At 43.6% G+C, this 20093-nt stretch overlaps 1 protein-coding gene across 6 annotated transcripts in view; it reads left to right on the top strand.

Annotated features, from left to right (window-relative positions):
* Positions 1 to 19851, top strand: part of Lrba (LPS responsive beige-like anchor protein) — a 583194-nt gene extending 563343 nt beyond the window's left edge. For all 6 annotated transcript variants that reach the window (XM_052180236.1, XM_052180237.1, XM_052180235.1 and 3 more), the window contains 4 exons: positions 6401 to 6502; positions 9295 to 9491; positions 13406 to 13557; positions 18729 to 19851. In XM_052180236.1, the coding sequence (XP_052036196.1) occupies positions 6401 to 6502; positions 9295 to 9491; positions 13406 to 13557; positions 18729 to 18819 (542 nt within the window). In that variant the 3' untranslated portion in view covers positions 18820 to 19851. The remainder of the gene's footprint in view (positions 1 to 6400; positions 6503 to 9294; positions 9492 to 13405; positions 13558 to 18728) is intronic.
* Positions 19852 to 20093: the final 242 nt, after the last annotated feature.

Raw genomic sequence — 20093 nt, 5'->3', positions numbered from 1 at the left:
CTTATTATCTCTTGTCTTTATAAATAACTCATGGAGCACTTATTAAGGTATCATTTTCCTTCTGCTTTGGCCCTAAAGCTCCTGCATCTCTTACCAAGAGATCACCTAGTGGGACGATGCTGTAGTCTGGATTCACACTGAGATACTCTTGGCCATAATCTTTTGTTTGTGGTGCTAGGGATGGAACCCAGACCTCACACATGCTAAGCCTAGGCCTTGCCACTGAGCTACAGCTACAGCCCGGGAGGCCTCTTTTTAGCCACTAAACTGTATTTCATTTTTTACTAGATTTAATTGGATTATCAACAATACAGAATTTGATGCAATCCTATCACAAAAGTACTCAGTATTTGCAAAAGACATGAAAAGATAATTTTGTTACACTGATTTCTTATGACAGCGCATGTCATGCTAGAACCTGTTGCAGTTTGGTTTCCTTTCCTTACGTATGTGCGAGCCCACTGCATGCTGAGGACTGAGCCCAGAGCCTGTCCGTGCTGAATGTGCATTCTTCCACTGACTACACCCCCATCCCCTATGACAGTGTTACACAGCGAATTACTCACACAAGTTCATGGTTTAGTGTAGTCTTAGACGGGAAGTCCAGTGTGAAAACAGGCATGTAGCAGAGGAGGGAAAATTTATGAACCATGAGCTTTGACTGACTTTCATACCAACCTTGCTTTGCCTGACATTAGTAATTCTAGTAATTCTAATTACATTAGTAATTTACAAAAGAAGCCTTTAGCATTTTCTGGTGCATGTGGCAGCCTTAATTAACTGTACAGATGCATTTTCACCAAGACTGTAATAGATGCAGAGAAGGAGGGGAAGAGGGATGATAAAGATGGAATGACCAGAACAAATCAAATAATCTAGTTTTGCATAATTAAAAGGTGGTAGAACTCCCACTGAAAATGTAGGAAGTTAATGGAAAGGTTTAAGAAACATTTATGAGAGGGAAAAGGAAACATTTACCAGCAAAAAGCCATTTCCTTTCTTGATTCACCATTGTGGTAAGCCGCATGGGAGAGCCGAGCGTAGGGTTTGCACGTGAATGTTTTGTATTAATCAGCAGCAATTAATAGACAACCTGCATGTGTGGGGGGCAAGGATCCATCTCCAGGAAGTAGCCTGCCTGTGTGGCCTCTGTGGTTTTCACTTTTTTGGTGTTGTAAATACTTAAGACTTAAAACCTCATTATGCTCTCTGGTTCTTAGACATACCTAGCCGCTTCTAGCTTGCTAGATCCAAAGCAGCTTCTGATGTTGTTTTGTTTTAACAAAATCAAGTTTAATGTTCTATTCTAGTTTTCTTTAGATATACAAGAGTTTACTAGTGTGAAATCATATCACTGGTGTTTAAAGATTCATTAATTAATCCTGAATGCTGACTTGGCATGTAATTAAGTGCTTGCATCTTAGCAGTGTTTTAACCTTTAAAATATGTAATCAAGTATGATTTTCAGGATTATGACAAAATAGACAGAACTTGATTTGATAATCATTTAAAGTTATGATTTGTGTGTGTGTGGTGGTACTGGAGTGTTGAGTTGCACTCTCGAATTACAGTAACCACTGTAAACCAAGTCATTTCAAACAAATGGCCATATTGTATTCCTGTCCCTATTGTCTCTCCAGCATTAGTAACTACTACTAAGTCAATGCCAGAGTGAAGGAACAAGAGAGTGGGCAGCCATGTGCTGATTACAATCAGGGAGCCATCCATTAAGCAATTTGTGGGAAGAAGTGATTTTACATTTCTAAGACTGAGCACAGGAAGGTGCAGAGCCAGCATCATTTCAAGCTGGCTGCTGTTGAGGGAAGCCTGGGTGTGCCTGCTGAGGCAGCACAGCACCGCAAAGGACTGCGCAGTCACTCTGCACCGCTTCACTCTCCTAAGCCTGGGCTGGCGATGCTGATGATAGCAGGACCTGCTTCACTGTTTAAAAATAACATGGATCATTTATCTCCTTTGCCTTAATGGAGGTAACTCTTGGGAATTATCTTTCTCATCTGCTATTTATGAATAAGATAGTAGAGGAATTACTTTTTCTCTTTCATATATGAAATGTTAAGAGGTTCGGACTCCCATTTGATAAAGATATTTGTGTTATAAAGGGGGAAAGAGACACATTTAACGCTACAAACATATCATTCTCCCCGCGGTGTTAGGCTGGCTGCTGTGCGTTGCACATTGGCTCAGTGTGCACAGCAGCGGCTTATGGAGCTCCTGACTGTCTGAACCAAGGTGGGTTGTTAGAGGGCACAGGCTTCCACAGTGTTCCCTGTCACACACTGGGAAAAGCACCTCTGTCGATGCTGCGTGCCTGGGAGCCGTGACAGCTCTGGGCTGTCTTTAATCTCATTTGACTTGTTCATCTTCTTCTAAGGCCATCCCAAAAGATGTACTGAGTCTCCCTTTCAGCTTTGAGTAGGATCTGCATCAGTAGACATAAAACTGCTCTCACACAAAGACCCCTTTCCTTTGAAGTACTTGCTCCAGCTTTTCAAAGAAGTCCTAGACGTCTGTCCTTTTTCTCTTTTCATTTTTCTTTAAGAAGTTTGAAGTGTAGCTTCTTAAACTACCAACAAGATAAAATTTTCTCCCAGCGTTACTGAAAGCCATGATGATTTTCACGCAGTAAGACGTTAAAGGGTTTAAGGGAATCCGTTGTGTTTTATGGTCTGGGCTTTGGTAGATGCTAGCTCCTGCTCTCCGAGAGAGCAAAGGTGCAGACTGTCGGCATCCATTAACAATTGAAGGTTTTATCAAAAGAATAACCTGGTGCTTTCCAGAAGACTTTCCCTGCTCTTTAAGTGAGACTGGTGATCCTGTAGGATCTGAAAAGGAATGCTGTGCAGAATCATCTTATCTGTACTGATGCCCCGCCCCCCCCCCCCACACACACACACACACCAACCCCTAGCAGTCCTGGTGTGAGCTGACAAGTGGCCAGGAGGGGCAGCTCCGAGCTGACTGGAGCTTTAACAACAGCCTTTGCTCTTGGCTTTTCACCCTGAGGTACAAAGGGCTCTTACCTTTCTTCTCTGTTTGATGATGTCACCTGGTTCCTCTACAGCCTAGGAGATGATGAATCCCATGTTACTACAGAGAAACGTTAGGTGTCACAAGCCCCATAGAGACCAATGTTCTGCCTTGGACCATCCCCTCTGCCTTTGATTTCATTCCAGGTGATTCCCAGAATGTCTGTTGAGCACAAGCAGTCTGTATTTGTTTGGTATAATTCCTATATTGAATTATACCACTATATTATAATAGTGAAATTTTAATACTTAAGGCCCTTTGTTTATTGGGGCTTATAAAAATCCAACTGCTTTTTATCTTGAACATACTTTTTGATAAGAAGAAAGTATGCTTTAGAGAAATGAGCTGGAAATGACTTTTCTTTTTATGTGTTGTAGATGTGGAGACCACAGCCTTACCTGTGAGTTTCTACACATAAGGGAAGTTGAGCACAGTTAGGTTTTGTTTTGCTGTCATTTCTTACCATAAATTCAGCTCTCTGAGAAGCAACTGGCCATGGCTCTGCCCTTACGCTTTTAATTTGTTGTGTTACTTGAGCTTGTGTTCTCAGTCCTCCCCACGACCCCCTTCATATTTCCTGAACTGTCTAACCTGTTTCCTGGACTAGGAAACACTTTGCCAACAAAGCCCAGCACTAAACAGTCCTTTATTTAGAATCAGACCCCAGGAATAGAAAGACCTTTCCGTCCTGAAGTTGCTTTATACATGCATCTGCTGATTTGTGTAATAGAAAGCGACTTGGTATATTTTGCCTTCATGAAAGCTAGCATTTTGTAAGCAGGACTAGTGAGTTGTGTTTGCAAAGGAGAATGTTTACAACTTCACCCCTTTCTGAAGTTTTCTATCTCCTGACTTCACAATTCTAGATTATTCTGTTCATGTCTTCAATTAAAAACAGAAAATAGTTAAGATCAATCTCCTCCCTCTTTCCACTAAGCTCCTGAGAAAATACTTTGAAGTCCAGCAAACACAACAAGCTTTGGCCTGGCTTCCTGACTGTCATCTGACCCTCCTGACCCGTGTGGCCTTTGTTTATTTTGGTTTATATGTAAATTGCTCTCGTTCTTCATTTGCTTTTCTTCAGACCTTCACTTTCCACGGAAGAAAGATTAGTCGAGAGAAAACACGACTCTCACCCCATTGCAATCATTTGTAATTTATGGACACAAAAACAGGACAACCGCACTGAAAATGTGTTCCTTAAATCACCCTGTTCTTCACGGTTGATTTAAAACATTGCCAATGGATAGATTCAGACAGTAATTTCAAGAATAACATTATAATGCTATTTTTGTGGAATTTTAAATATGGCAAGGGGTGGGTATGAAGGGGACCATGAGTGAAGGGTAACATTAACTTTTAAACATACAATGTTTATTTCTAAATCTCATAATTTTTAGTTGAAATTAAGTAGTTTAGATGAGAATGTATCATTTGCCTCTTTGAAGGGTTTTGGACTTAAGGAGGAAAAAGTAATCTTGTCAGATTCCTTTATAGTTTGGAAAATATCAAATAGACATTCTAATAAGTTAGGTATGTTTCAAACTTGAAATTAGATGAAACCAGGTCCCTAGTTTGACTTGTTCTTGGCCCATCATCTAGTAGCTGAGTCTCCCTTTCTTCTCTAGGGATATGGGCTAGCCTGGCAGCTGGGGATCCAGTACACCCAAAGCAGCACCCAAGTCCTTACAGACTAAAATCTTGCTCAGGTTTACTGCTTGTCACCACAGCCTTAAGAGACACCATGGCGACATAGCTGTGCACTGTGCAAGACACATGCACATGGCATGTGTATGTCATGTGCCATGATAGAGCTTAAGTTACGGCTGGCCCCAGGGAAGGCACATAAAGCTCCTTTCTTAGGAGTGCAGTCTTCTCTCTTGCCTTTTTTGGGGGGCCATGTATCTCTGTGCCTTTGATAAAACCTATTTCAGGCATGTGTGCATACTTTGCCAGAATGTCGGAAGAGCTCATTGACCCACTCCCTGGAAACCCCTGCTTTAGAGGCTGGATGAGTGGTTTAACAGCAGCCTGGCCTCAGCAGGGCCAGTGGTTTCTGATGGACTCTCCTGACTTACTAGGGATCTTTCCTCTGAGTGGGTGATGGTTCTAAGGACAAACAGAGCCTGAGGTTACAGTGACAGATGATTCTTTTCTAAAGCTGCTCAGAGTAAGCTACTTTCTGGGGGATATTTGCCCCTTTTAGATTGTACTACATCAGTCCTCAACTCTGCCATGAAACCAGTTCACAGCAGACAAGGTCAAGAATGCCAGCAGGATCCTGCTCCTTAGCTGTTTGCCAAGGCTTGTCTTTACAGACTAAAAGAGGGGCTGAGGGTAGTTTTAAATAGGGCCCTCTGGCTAAATACAGAATCCCGTGTGTCCCTGTGGTACAAATTAAGTCATAACTGAAGCCTGTACTGAAGCCTGTGATTGTGTCACTTCTCTGAGCTGTGGCCAGTTTTTACTTTGTGACACAGAAGTAGTGTACTTTCTTCTCTATTATACATTCCCTCTCTCCACCCTCCTTCCTCTAAACCCTCCAAGATCATCATCAGTAGAAACCCAGGGTTCATCATGCCTCTGTTGGTTGGCTAGAATGTGGGGAGGTACTCTGTGGGAAAGAAGTACACATCAGAAAATACTAAAATAGTAGGTGTTCTAGAGAGGAATCCACTTACTTACTACCACTTACTAAGTGTCTTACTAAGGGAGATACACTGAGCTACTAAGGAAGACAAGGAGACCTGTCTATGAAATGTAAACTAAGTCTGCGTTCTTATTTTAGTTTTAATCATTTATTGTAATAATTTTGAACAGAATTTCAAATTATACAGGCTTAGACACAGATCAGAATTGGAAACAAATTATTTCAGCTGTCATTGTGCTTAGAGGAGGGCACTATGGGTAATTCCATAAAAGACACCATGGATAGTCAAAAGTGTGGGCCCTGCACAGAGCTGCGTGGCCTGAGATGCTGCTGTGACTGTAGGAACTCACAAGACACACAGCATATCAGGTGGACAAGCATTTTCCGCTGCTGCCTTAATCTAGCTGTGTGATGGCTTTTGTGGGTTCATTATAACCAAGGCCCTAATTTTAGAATCATCTATCTACTTGAGAAGCTAATTTTATTATATGAGAAAAGTGTAGAATGCAGGTTTTACTGTCTTTAGCTTTGAACTTTAAACTGTTGTTGCTAGATAATAGAGGTTCCTTAAAGTCAGGAATATGCCACTTTTAAAATCAAATTGTGGCAAAATGTGGACTCATATTGTAAGATCAAAATTGGCACCAAGTTATTTAGTCTTTATACATTGGGATTGATTTATCTTTTTTCTCCTTGTTAAAGGTGAAACTACCACTCCTCGGGCCATTCTCACAGGCCATGACTATGAGATCACCTGTGCTGCTGTCTGCGCTGAGCTGGGCCTGGTGTTAAGTGGTTCCCAAGGTAAAGTTGTGGTTTCTTCACAGTGTTGGCTTCTCTTGTCATATCAATATGAACAGAAGTGTGGTTGGCTCCTGTTCTCTAAAGCTCCAGTCTATTACAGTAGCCACACAGGGCTACTTAAATATACGTTAATTAAAGGTCACATTCATAGAGTAATAGCTGCACTTAGAGATAGAATATTCTCATCAGGGCCCTAAGCCTGGTTTTAGCTCCCTGGTCTAACTCTAAGGATTCTAGGGGTTCTATAGACAGCAGCAGTTGGCGTGTGAATCTCCATGAAGCAGGAACATGGAACATCTTTATATATTTGCTTAATTCTCTGACCTCCAGTAGGCTGAATGGATATCCTGACCCTGACCTTATTGTGTGTGCACCCACATTCATGCCATAGCACGTGTGCAGAGGGCAGATGATGTGTGAGGATTGGTTCTCTTCTTCCATGATGTGTGGGTCCCAGCAATTAAAATCAAGCCATCAGGTTCAGCAACAAGTCCCTTTACCTGCTAATCCATCTTGACAGCCCCTGACTCTGCTTGACTTCCAGATTTCAGAGCTAAGCAGGGCTAGAGTGACAGACACTGGAGTGGAAAGGACTCAAGCTAGTTTGCTGGGTGCATCTGCTGCTAGCACTTGCCTGAGTTTAGAGACACGGTGCTCCTTCCAAGAGCAGGTAAAACAAATCAGGATCCAGCAGCAAAGAACTGTCTGCAGTTCAGTGCCGCCTCCTCCACCTACCTAGGAAAGATCCCTAGTAAATTAAGAGAGTCCATCAGAAACCACTCCTCGCTGTGATAGACTGAGCACAGGACTCTATCACTGTGTGTGTTTTAAGCTCAGAAGCACAGAACATTTGAGTCACTGTCTCTGTGGCTTGTACAGCTAACAGGCCAGAATGAGGATTTAAAGTTTTGCTTTGAAAAACAGAGTTGGTCAAAGCTGTGAGAAAGGAATATGATTCCTTGGACTGTAACCCATATTAACCCTTAAAATGTATTACTATTATAGACCATCCCTGCTTTGTACAGTAAAATACCATGTAAACAGAAATCACACAAAATTGTCTGAGACATTGTCTCAGTGGGAACTTTTTTTTTAAAATCATTTTCCCTGGTCTAAAAGTTTTTGTCAAAACATTAAAAACAGCAAAGCACATACCTTTAGTCCCCACACCCAGGAGGCAGAGGCAAGGGAGACTCTCTGAGTTCAAAGCCAATATGACCTACACAGTGAGAATCTGGACGGCCAAGGCTACATAGCAAGGCTAGATACCTTATCTCAAACAAAAGCTAAAAACAAACCCAGCCATGCAGTTCTCGGGGACCAGTGAACGCAGGCACCACTGCCTTGTCCTGAAGGCGTAAGCGGCTCTCCTGCGCCTTGGGAAATTGTCAGTCCTCTCTGTTTGAGCTTTTCACCTTTCTTTTGTTTAAATGTCATGACATACACAGGGTTCCCTAACGTGGGGCTTTTTTTAGTTTCATTTCTTCTGGACATCATTGGCTCTGTTACAACCACTCTCCTGAGTTATGCCATCAAGTTTCCTTTGTTCATTTCCTGGCTGCTTATCTACTGTCTTGGCAGCATCTGGAGCTGACTCTAAGAAAAACTCCATTTATATTTCCTTCTTTATTGAAGCTCATCATTGTTGACCAGTACCCTCTTCTGGTTACCTTCTTTTATAAAATGCCACACAGGTTATCACTGTGGAACGGGGAGGCAACAAGGCTGCTGTTTGCTGTCTGTGTGACCTGAACAGCAGATACTGATGTGTCTTGAACACTGTGACATGGGGGCGTCCAGTTGCTCAATTGCTATTAATATGCATGTTCATAGACTGAAGAGATAGCTATGACATGTCCTTTATACAACTGCTCTGATAACTGAAATCTGAACTGTGCTGTTGTGATGCTAGTGTTATTTAGGGAGATGGAACTGAAGCTTATGTTTGCTGAAACTATGCAAAAACAAACACGTGCCTGCGGTTTTTATGTTGGAAAACACTGAAGACTTTTAACTCTTGGGTGGCTAACAGAAGCAGAGAGCCATCCTTTCCAAAGGCATGCTTCCGTAGCAATGTGTGGACCAAGCATGTGTGAGGCCAGGAGTGAGGCAGGCGCAGACCCATGTTCTCCCCATCTCCCAAGACTCACCACACAAGTTTTTGTTTCCTTTACTTTGCATATAGTGAGTATACAGTAGAAATAGAAAAGCTCTGGCGTGTGTGTGTGTGTGTGTGTGTGTGTGTGTGTGTGTGTGTGTGTGTTGGGGGTGGTGTTCAGCAGTTACTATCCTCAGGTTCTCAGCCTGGGGTATCACTGGGGAGCTGAGAGTGGCAGAAGCCACTGCCTGCTTGAGGGACATCAGGGAATAGCTCACCTAGTTCAACAGTGGTAGAAGGGATCCAGTGTCTCAGTCCTGACGCTGTGTGCAGTGGGAGGGCAGCCGCCCTGACTGGCTGCATCTGCGCTGATGCGGTCTGCACTGGCTGCTCTCCAGGAAGGGCACCCCTATGCCTGGCGGGGACAGCATTTCTACCCCAGCCTCCTTGAAGCTGCTCTGGGATTGGAAATTGTCTTCCTCTTGCAGTTCTTCTAGCTTTGCAAAGTAACTGCTGTGTCAGCTTTCTGAGGCTGTGATGACTGCACCACGGCACTGCAGCCCTGCTGACCACTCCAGTGTTCTTCATTCATTGGCTATGGGGGAACCGTGGCCATAGCTTACCACCACCGTGGAGCTATGCCTCCACCATGTTTGTTTTCGTCATGTGATTTTGCCTTTTGTTCTCTTCTCAGAAGGGCCATGTCTCATACACTCCATGAATGGAGACTTGTTAAGGACTTTGGAGGGTCCTGAAAATTGCCTGAAACCAAAACTCATCCAAGCATCGAGAGAGGGTCACTGTGTCATCTTCTATGAAAATGGCTGCTTCTGCACCTTCAGTGTGAACGGGAAGCTGCTGGCCACTGTGGAGACCGATGACCACATAAGGGTGAGTGCCGCAGGCTCCACGGTGCTCATTTTACTGGTACACTTTAGTGGTAAAGAGGACAAGTTCACTGAAGAAACCTAATTGTGAACTGCCTGGGACCCGTGCCAAAGGACCGCATTAGCTAGCACTTAGAAGCTCAGGACCATGCTGAAGGCTGGTGCCTTCACTGTGGCCATGTGCAGAGAGCACCCACTGATGTCCCATAGCTGATGCTACACATGACATTTCCTCTAAGTGCTTCCTAACAGTAGGCTTGTCTCTAAGAGTCACTGTACACAAAGCTGAACTAGATTCTACCTAAAACCGGTTTCTCTTTACATTGGAGAACACAGCGCAGAGTCATTGTGTATTCTTGGGGACAGCAGCTGATATCTGCGCTGACCTGCTGGAGAGCAACACCAAAGCAAGTCATGTCAGAGTCCTGGCTGTCAAAATGACAGGAGCTATTCCCCTCTGTCTGTAAGGAACGAAAAGCTAGTGGGCGGCGCAGGTCTGCCTTGCTTCAAGCCAGCCCCCGAGGCTGAAGAAGAGCCAGGGTGTTCTGTGGGGTCATTTTCAAGGTCCCTTTCTTTTCACCTTCAAGCTGCTGTCCATGTTGTGGGTCTGGGGAAAGCCGGGGTGTTCCTGTCATTTTCTAAAATGGCAATGGAAGAGCCAAGTGTGGTGGTACATGCCTTTAATCCCAGCACATAGAAGCATAGGCAGATGGATCTCCATGAGTTCAAAGCCGGCCTGGTCTACAAAGAGAGTTCTAAGACAGTCAGTGCTACACAGAGAAGCCCTGTCTCAAACAACAAAAATAAATAAATAAAATAAAATAATAAAATAAAATGGGAATGGAGGCGATGTGACCCGTGTACAAGGAGGACATTTGGGTGGCAGCGGAGCCAGGCACTTCACAAGATGGTGCAGATGCTTCTGCACTTAACTCATCGTCGTCATCACCAGGGGCTGCCATGGCAGGTCTCCCAGGCACAGTGTGGCCACCTCTTCTCCCAAGGAGACTCTGGGGTCAGAGATGAGCAGCAGCAGTTATGCACAGGCAGCACTGGGCCAAAACCAAAGGCCCCAGATGCTCTGGGGCCAGGTCTTCAATCCAGTCGGCCCTTCTCCCCTTCTCTCCTCAGATTCACCTCCACCTTAGATGGTGTGCACAGGCAAACTCTCTCTGCTTTTATTTCTCCCTTATTTCCAGTAATCCACCATTTAAGCCAAGTACACATCAGAGGCTTCTCTCCTCCTTTCTTGACAATAATAATGTTGATAATCTGTCACTCTGAGTTGTGATTATATTGTCAGCTACACTAATAAATCTGTAAAATAATTTAAAGCTGTCCACTGACTAGAATAGGTTCTGTGGTGTTCCAGTTAGAGCAGAGGCTCTGGGAAGGGCCTCGAGGCAGCAGCAGGGGACTCTTGTGGCTTGTTCACACACACACACAGGCCTCTCCCTGTGCCCTGAAGCCATCAGGTTTTTTTTCCCCTGTAAAATTCCCCACTGGATTTTAGGCCTAAGCAATCCATTGCTTTTCCCCAGCATGCCTGTACTTTATCATACTAACTTGTAAGTGGCAGCCATGTGATTAAAGCGAGTTAGCGGGAAAGGAGCACTCTGTCCCAGGCTCCAGGGGCCGACCTTCCCAGCTAACTGCATTAGGAGGCAGGCAGGGAAACAGCAGGCTGGAAGCCCAAGACTACAGAAGAGAAAACCATTAGTCACCAGCCCAGGCCAAAAATTCCATTTCTTTGAAATACCAGACAGCCTGGAAACTTGTACACTACAGTTTCCCACCTTCCTTTTCCCTGATTCTGAATTGCTCACTGACACTCTGGTTAAAGACGATCACATGGTACATCAGTTATACACTATGCAAGGTGTTGTACACTATGCAAGGTGTTGTAATGAATAGCTTAGATGGAAGCAGGCAGTCCCTCCAGAGCAACAAGATTACACCATAGAGTCTAACCACCATTTCCCCCAAGAGAACTTCCCTTTCTGCCCAGCTATTTCAGGACATGGGCATCCCCAGAGACTGCTATGGCCTGACAGCTTCCTCAGGTGCCAGTGCAGCCACAGCACCTCCAAACACTTGGGATCCAGAGCTGAGTTAAAGTGTCGCTGGGGTCACTTTAGATCCCTAGCACAGTAGACCTGGATGCTGAAGAGAGGGTTAGAGTTAGAGCCAGTGGCAGACTGCACTGGAGGGAGGGGCCCAGTGCAGCAGGTACTTGACTGGTTCACATGTCAGAGGAAGGCAGTGGGCCCCCTGTAAGAGTAGCTAGGAAATGCTTTTTACCTTGGGAGGCACCAGGGTCATACAGTATTCTAGAGGTGGCATCTCTAAGAGTCTCCATCTCACCTCATTGGAGACAACAGCAGGATTAGAGATTCTTACTAACAAAGAATTGAAGACGGCTGGGTTTTGATGTAGCTCTCACCCAGAAGAAAGCCTGGAGTATGGAGCTGGGGATCTCAGTAGCCGTGTTAGAGGTGTGTCAAGTGCAGCTGCTCTGCTCTTCAGTGTAGCAGACCCCAGACTGCTGTTTGTGGGACGAATGGGAAAGGACTGACTTTTATTCACCATGGAAACTCTTAATAGTGTGTACCTAGTAATGAGACTTAGTGACGTGGAAGATGCAACGAAGCTATCTTGCTTTTGTTGGGGTATGTCTATGTTGAGCATAAACTATGTCCAGTGGACTGCTAGCAGTCGGCATCAGTGTGAACTGGATGGAGAGCAAACGGTCCTTTCTTTTCTCCAATTAAAAAAAAAAGTCTAAGAATAAAGATTTAAGGTAGTGATACTAAAGTGATGAAAAACAAGGGCATCTTATTCTTCAGGGTTAGCAGTCTGTTAGCAGGGGAGACCCACTCCCACCGTGGTCAGGGAGGCAGGCAGATGGTACCTGCCAGGGCTGCTAGAACCTTATGCCACCAGCTGCTGTTAGGACAGTGGAGGCTGATGAGTAAGAGTGATCAGCTGACAGTGGGTGGGGGAGGGGAGGCTGTGGCTCAGGCGGTAGAGCAGGGCCTTCTGTCAGGGGAAAAGACGTCTGCTCTAGGCTTTGAAGACTCCATATACTTTAACTACTATGAAAGTGGTCATAGGCAAAGGGGTTTCCTGAGGCCTGACAAAAATCTTATTTTTAAGCATTTATACTAAGAATACATAATATTAATGAAACTGAAATTTTTTCTCAACAATTAAAAAAAGTAATGCAGCTGGGGATATGCCAGTGCGTCCACGGGCCTGCGAGTGCTGCTGCTTGCTGGGAGTCTCGATATGGAGACAGGAGGATCAGTACAAGGCCACCTTCAGCTCTAAAGAGTTCAGGGCCATCCTGTGCTCCATGAGACCACATTTCCAAAAAAATGTCACATAACATGAAGAAATAAGCAACCTGCACTCTGCCCACAGGCTTTCTGAGGTAATAAAGGGATATTACAGAATATATATATAAACATCCCAAGCCCAGCTTACCTGATCAACAAGGTAAGAGACTAGCCACAGCCTAGAGCTGACCATAATGGGTCAGCCTGGGGCCTGCCATTTTGGGGAGCTGTGGCTTCATTTTCACCCCCAACCCTACCTAGCAGCTGCCTGCATTTGTCCTGTCCAGGTCAAGGAAGGCAGTGACTTTGCTCAATATGGAAGTGCGTGTATAGAGCACTTCAGAGTGTGCTGGTCGCACCCGTAACAGGCTCCCTCAATATTTGCAGAACTGAGTTGTGGCACAAAACCCACAACACTGGTATTGCTTACTCTTGTCCATTTGCCTTCCGGACAATGACAGGTCTTCCACACTTCAGTGTCCTAAGAACTACAGAGTTCTAACACGCTGTGCCACATCCATGCCCCACCCAGGCCCACTTCCCTAGAGCCGCATCTCCACTGACTGTTACTGTCCCACAGGCCATACTGCTGAGCAGAGATGGGCAGTACCTGCTCACAGGAGGAGACAGCGGGGTGGTGATAGTGCGGCAGGTGTGTGACCTCAAGCAGCTCTTTGCCTACCCTGGCTGTGATGCTGGAATCCGGGCCATGGCCCTTTCTTTCGACCAGAGGTAAGTAACACCAGAACCCTGATCTACCACAGGGGCACTGAAGACTGTCGGGAATCACTGTACATGACCTAGGGCTGGTGGAGTACTAGAGCCACGCAGAATCTGAAGAGCTAGCAACCACTACACAGGCACGCTGTACGGAAGTACAGGTTCCTGACAGTTCTTAGAGAAAACTGGGCTCTCAAGAACAGAGAGGAATCAAGCCACAAAGTTTTAGAAACTGCCATCAAGCTTGGTGCATTTGTGTGTGGTATGCTCACATGTATGTACATCCACACATGCATGTGGTATGTGTATCCACACATGCATACATGTGTATTCACACATGTATGGACAAAACCCCAAAGTTTGCCCATTCTCCTGGGCTAGCTCCTGACTTGCTCCGTTGATCCCACCTCTGCCTCCTGAGTACTGACTATGAGAGCTGGTCTCTGACTCTGTCCTCACACGCGCACAGCAGGCCTCTCCTCACCAGGCCATCCCTACAGCCCCAGCTTTCTGTGTCTTTAACAAGATTTTTAAGGGCTGTAACTGTGTGTACTCTAAAATACCTTTTATGTCTGCCTCTGGAGAAATCTAATTTAATATCCTAAAGCATCCTATTATAGATTTGGGAAGGATACTGTTTATCTAGCAACTTACATTTAAAATATAGCCATTTCTTTTTACTTCTGATTTTTGTTATGGCAACATATACAGAAGACGTCCCTTCTGAACCACTTTTGATGCAGTTTGATAGCACCGAGGACATTCGCCATGTTGAATTTACATTGTGCTCGGCAGTGCAGGGCTCTCTGGCTTTAGCAGCAGCCTCTGTCTTGTCGCCACTCTCATCGGGGGCCTTTAAATGTACATTTTTTGTGAGGTACAATTTTTTTTTACCTTTTTCCTGGATTTTACTTGACCATTCGGCATTGAGGGTCACATAAATTTTCAAGTGTTTTGCATTGTGGAAGACTTCATTTGAGAAGGATCACAGCAATGTGCAGATCACTTGGGGACACTGGTATTAATATACTGTCTTCCAGTCCACGGACAGGGTGCTCCCTTCGTGTCTCCCAGCAGTGTCCCGGTCTTCATTATACAAGCGCAAATGTAGTCCTAAGGTGTTTACTCTTCTTAATGCTGCTACAAATGTTAGTTGTTCTTAATCTTTCTTTTGGATTGTTAGTGTATAAAATTGCTACAGGGCATCATGGTGTATACCTGTAATCCCAGCACTCTATAGCTGAGATTCTGAGTTCAGCCTGGGCTACACAGAGATCCTGTTTCTAAAAAATAAAACAAAGCAACTGGTTTTCTGAGCTTATTTTTAAGCACTAACAGTTGTGCATGTAGTCTTTTGGATTTCTACATGTAAGACCATGCATCTTGTGACAGATCATTTTCTCTTTCCAATTTAAATACACCCTCCCCTACTTGCTGAGTTGGGTCATCAAGCATTATATTGAATAAAAACAGTAAAGGCAGCCATCTTTACTTTGTTCTAATGGTGTAAAAGACTCATCTTTCCACCACTTGGTAGGATTGTTAGCTATGGGGTTTTCATAAACACTTTTCTTTTTTTTTTTTAATTTTATTCGATATATTTTTTATTTACATTTCAAATGATTTCCCCTTTTCTGGTTCCCCACTCCCCAAAAGTCACATAAGCCCCCTTCCCTCCCTCTGTTCTCCCACCCACCCCTTCCCACTTCCCTGTTCTGGTTTTGTCTTATACTGCTACACTGAGTCTTTCCAGAACCAGGGGCCACTCCTCCGTTCTTCTTGTACCTCATTTGAAGTGTGGATTATGTTTTGCATATTCCAGTTTTCCAAGCTAATATCCACTTATTAGTGAGTGCATACCATGATTGATCTTTTGAGACTGGGTTACCTCACTTAGTATGATGTTCTCCAGCTCCATCCATTTGCCTAAGAATTTCATGAATTCATTGTTTCTAATGGCTGAATAGTACTCCATTGTGTAGATATACCACATTTTTTGCATCCATTCTTCTGTTGAGGGATACCTGGGTTCTTTCCAGCTTCTGGCTATTATAAATAGGGCTGCTATGAACATAGTGGAACATGTATCCTTATTACATGCTGGGGAATCCTCTAGGTATATGCCCAGGAGTGGTATAGCAGGATCTTTAGGAAGTGACATGCCAGTTTTCTGAGGGACTGCCAGACTGATTTCCAGAGTGGTTGTACTAATTTGCGACCCTACCAGCAGTGGAGGAGTGTTCCTCTTTCTCCACATCCTCGCCAACATCTGCTGTCTCCTGAGTTTTTAATCTTAGCCATTCTGACTGGTGTTAAGGTGAAATCTCAGGGTTGTTTTGATTTGCATTTCCCTGATGACTAGTGAAGTTAAGCATTTTTTAAGATGTTTCTCCGCCATCCGAAGTTCTTCAGGTGAGAATTCTTTGTTTAACTCTGTACCCCATTTTTTAATAGGGTTATTTGGTTTTCTGGGGTCTAACTTCTTGAGTTGTTTATATTGGATATTAGCCCTCTATCTGATGTAGGGTGGGTTGAAGATCTTTTCCCAATTTGTTGGTTGCCGATTTGTCCTTTTGATGGTGTCCTTTGCTTTACAGAAACTTTGTAATTTTATGAGGTCCCACTTGTCAATTCTTGATCTTAGAGCATAAGCTATTGGTGTTCTGTTCAGGAACTTTCCCCCTGTACCGATGTCCTCAAGGGTCTTCCCCAGTTTCTTTTCTATTAGCTTCAGAGTGTCTGGCTTTATATGGAGGTCCTTGATCCATTTGGAGTTGAGCTTAGTACGAGGAGACAAGGATAGATCAATTCGCATTAGATTTTATTATATATAAGTACACTATAGCTGTCTTCATACACTCCAGAAGAGGGCGCCAGATCCCATTACAGATGATTGTGAGCCACCATGTGGTTGCTGGAATTTGAACAAAGGACCTTCAGAAGAGCCGACAGTGCTCTTAACCACTGAGTCATTTCTCCAGCCCCTTTCATAAACACTCTTGAAGTTATTTAATAAAGATATTGAATTTTGTCATTTGAGATACACATGGGCTTCATATCCTATTAATATTATCTAGTATATTTTACACCTTGAACTATACTTATATTCCAGACGAAAACCCCAGTCATGACATTTAATCCCTATAGGACACTAATGGACTCGGTTTGCTAGTAGTTGGCATCAGTATCCATTCAAGGAAATACTATTGGTCTGTAATGTTGCTTAGTGATTTTTGTTGTTGCTAGTTGGTTTTGTTTTTTCCTTTTTTGGCTTCGGTATCAGGAATGGTAGGCACTGAAGTATTTCTTATTCTCCATTCTTTGGAAGAATTTGAAAAAGTAGTAATTTCCTTTACATTCCTGGTGGGATTACCACACTATGTGGCCTACAGTAATTTACTGAGTACATCTGTACACCTTATCTGGGATGCTTAATTTACTGCTATGCACCTATTCCTAATTATGTCTCATAACATCATCCTTAGTTCAAATTGTATCATTTCAGCAGATCTTTTCAGCTGCCCTATTTATCTAAAATATCTATTTTTACTTCCTACTTCCTTAAAATGCTCCAGCTTTGGGTTCAGTTAGGTCATTAAGGTCTAAAGTTAGGTCAGTAAGACTGTCTCCTTGTGTTTATGGATGCACTTTTCCCCTCCTCTCTGCCCTTGCTATACAGCTTGTGTTGGTGTGATTTCCATTTGGTTTTAGATACATTGGTAATATTCTTCCATGTGCATTTCCCAATTTTCACTTTGTTACTGACTTCTAGTTCATTCTGTTATGATCATAAAAGATACTTTGTATGAGTTCACATTAAATCATAAGACATGATACGAGCTTTATCCCAGAGACTGTTCCATCCTGTCTTAGGGTTTTATTGGTGTAAAGAGACACCATGACTATGGCAATTCTTATAAAGGACAATGTTTAAGCAGGGCTTACAGTTCAGAGCTGTGGTCCATTATCATCATATGGCAGGGGGGAAACTGGCTTGAGTTTCTGCAACCTCAAACCCCACCACTGGTAACACAACTTCCTCCAACAAGGCCACATCTCCTAATAATGCCACTCCCTATGAGCTTATAAGGGCCATTTTATTCAAACCAGACACGTGTACTGGCAAACCAAATGTTTATGTGGCTTGGTGTTTGGTCTGTGTGGCTTGTGTACTCTTGAGAATCTTACCCATCCGTCTGGTTATTCTACATGTTTTTCAAAGTAGGATTTTAAAGTCTCCAGCTGATTAGAGAACCACCTATTTCTCCCATTCCTTCTGTGCAATTCCTTCTGAGTCCATATCATCCTGGGACTCAGATGTGTAGTGTTGTGGTAACATTTAGTGTTGCTGTCTCTTGCCACAGTGCTTTTGACTAAGGCCTCTGACATAGCCACTTAAGTTCTTACTATTACTACTTGCCCAGAACTTTGTTTTTCTAAAATGAATATCCTGCACACTGCATGTACTTGGGTTATTTCTTTAATCCATTTGGCCAGGTTTAATCTCCTCACAGGTAAATGACTTGCTGTGGAAAGACTTGCCATTTGCAGGTTGGTTCCATGTTCTGTAAGAGTTTGATCTTCATTTCCTCTTCTGTGTTGGCTTTCTGTACTGATGGATTCTAGTTTCTGGTTTCAGTATGAAGTACAAGAAGGCAGTCAGTGTAACTTCCTACAAGCTGTCCCTAACCAAACTATGCTGGGGAGGGGCTCAAGTGGCAGAGCTCCCAGTGGCTGTTGTCCATCTGTCCCTGCACCATCTTCTCAGGACAGGAGAGCAAGCAGCTCCTGTCCCAGGTCACTGTTACAAGGATCAGGGCCCTACTCAGAGTGTAGGTGGCCCAGGAAGCGTTCTGTCCCCCCCCCCACACACACACACACTGTCCCGTGACTATGTGTGCTTCCTCCAGGGGCAACTGCTTTGTGGGTTTCTCTTCTGATTCTGATTCCTGTAAACATTGTTCCCAACACCCTCCCCACCCCCCCTTGGAAATGACTCCGTCCACAGGTCAGTGTCAGCTGCATATTCTAGCAGTTTCACAAACTATGGTGTCTGTGCTGTCAGAACCAATGCACCGAGCTTACTTGAGTCTACATTTCAGTCACCAAGAAAAGTGTACCACAGCTGTCGCTGGTAGCAGAAAATATATCCCTGTAACCACCCCTTCTCCATCTTCCTCTAGGTGCATCATTTCGGGCATGGCTTCGGGAAGCATTGTTTTGTTCTACAACGACTTCAACCGCTGGCATCATGAGTACCAAACCCGTTACTGAGGGTAGCAAATGGACGGTGGTCCCGTTTCAGCTCAAGCAAGGAAGGACTTGGAACATCATTCTATAGAAAGAGCTATCATCTGAATGTAACTTAAATTTGCTTGAACAAGCAAAATATTTTTTAAAGTTAATTGCTATTTTTGTAGACTTTGCTTGACATTTTGGGGGTGGGGAACAGCACAAGCAGAAAACTGGCTGCTGGTTTCTGTAGTTCAAAAAAAATCTATATTTTTAGTGATAATGAAAAGTCTATTTTCACTAACTATGGATGCAGACAGCGGAGCCAATATTCCCACTAATTCTTGATATGTGTGAAAAACCATTTCCCACTTATCTGTAATCTTGAGAAATATGATTTTAGCAATAGGGAAATGGGTTCAAATACTGGGACAGGGAAATTTAATCTGTACTGGGTCCTGTATTTTTCTAGACAATTGTGCTTCTTTAGTGCTGACATTTCTAGGGTTTTAATAGTAATGTTTAAATTATGACATGTAATTTAAAACATCTCAGTGAATTATTTCTATATTATTCTTCTTCAAGCATGTGTTAGACCTAGAAAATTATGGTTTAGGGAGGCTACTTTATTTTACCATGTGTTAAACAACAAAGACCTAAGTTATAGCAATCATAAATACTCACTGCTTTTCCTGATCTGTCGTCCTCATAGCACAGGGTGAAATGATGGAAACGCTCTTGGGCTCACAGTCTTTGTAAGTACCAAAGCCTGCCCGAGGTCACCAGTGCCCCACTAAGAGGCAGAGCCCGGTGGGGCTGCTCCCCATGACTACCAGCCCGCAGTCCTGGCGACCAGAGATGACCAGGTTCTGAGCAAGCAGCACCCACCTGACCCCTATTTGTTATGAAACTATCTTTACCTTCTTTTTGACTAGTAATTTGTACCAAGAAACAATGTTATTTTGGTGTTATATAATTCTACTTTTTCTAGTAGATTGATGTATGGAATTCTGTGAAAATATTTGAGCAATGGTCTGTATTACATAAATAAATCCTTTGTATGTTGTGACGTGAGTGGGAGCTGACATTGTCTTTGTGCCCTCTGTAGCTTGCCTGAACCTCTCCCCCTACACATGTAGATGCTGTCTCTAAAGCAAAGATCTAGAATGACAAATTCAGTCTGACAGAAAAGAATTAAAGAAACTCATATGTAAGTTGTTGGAAATGTTGTTTTCACCCAAACATTTTCAAACACGGATAGCTGGAAAAAAAATGCCACGCTCAGATTCTGCTCAGTTTTTGAGTGGTAACCAATT

The sequence above is a fragment of the Apodemus sylvaticus genome, chromosome 4, assembly GCF_947179515.1.
Source record: "Apodemus sylvaticus chromosome 4, mApoSyl1.1, whole genome shotgun sequence".
Lineage (NCBI taxonomy): Eukaryota > Metazoa > Chordata > Mammalia > Rodentia > Muridae > Apodemus > Apodemus sylvaticus.
This window is presented reverse-complemented; position numbering and strand designations above follow the sequence as displayed.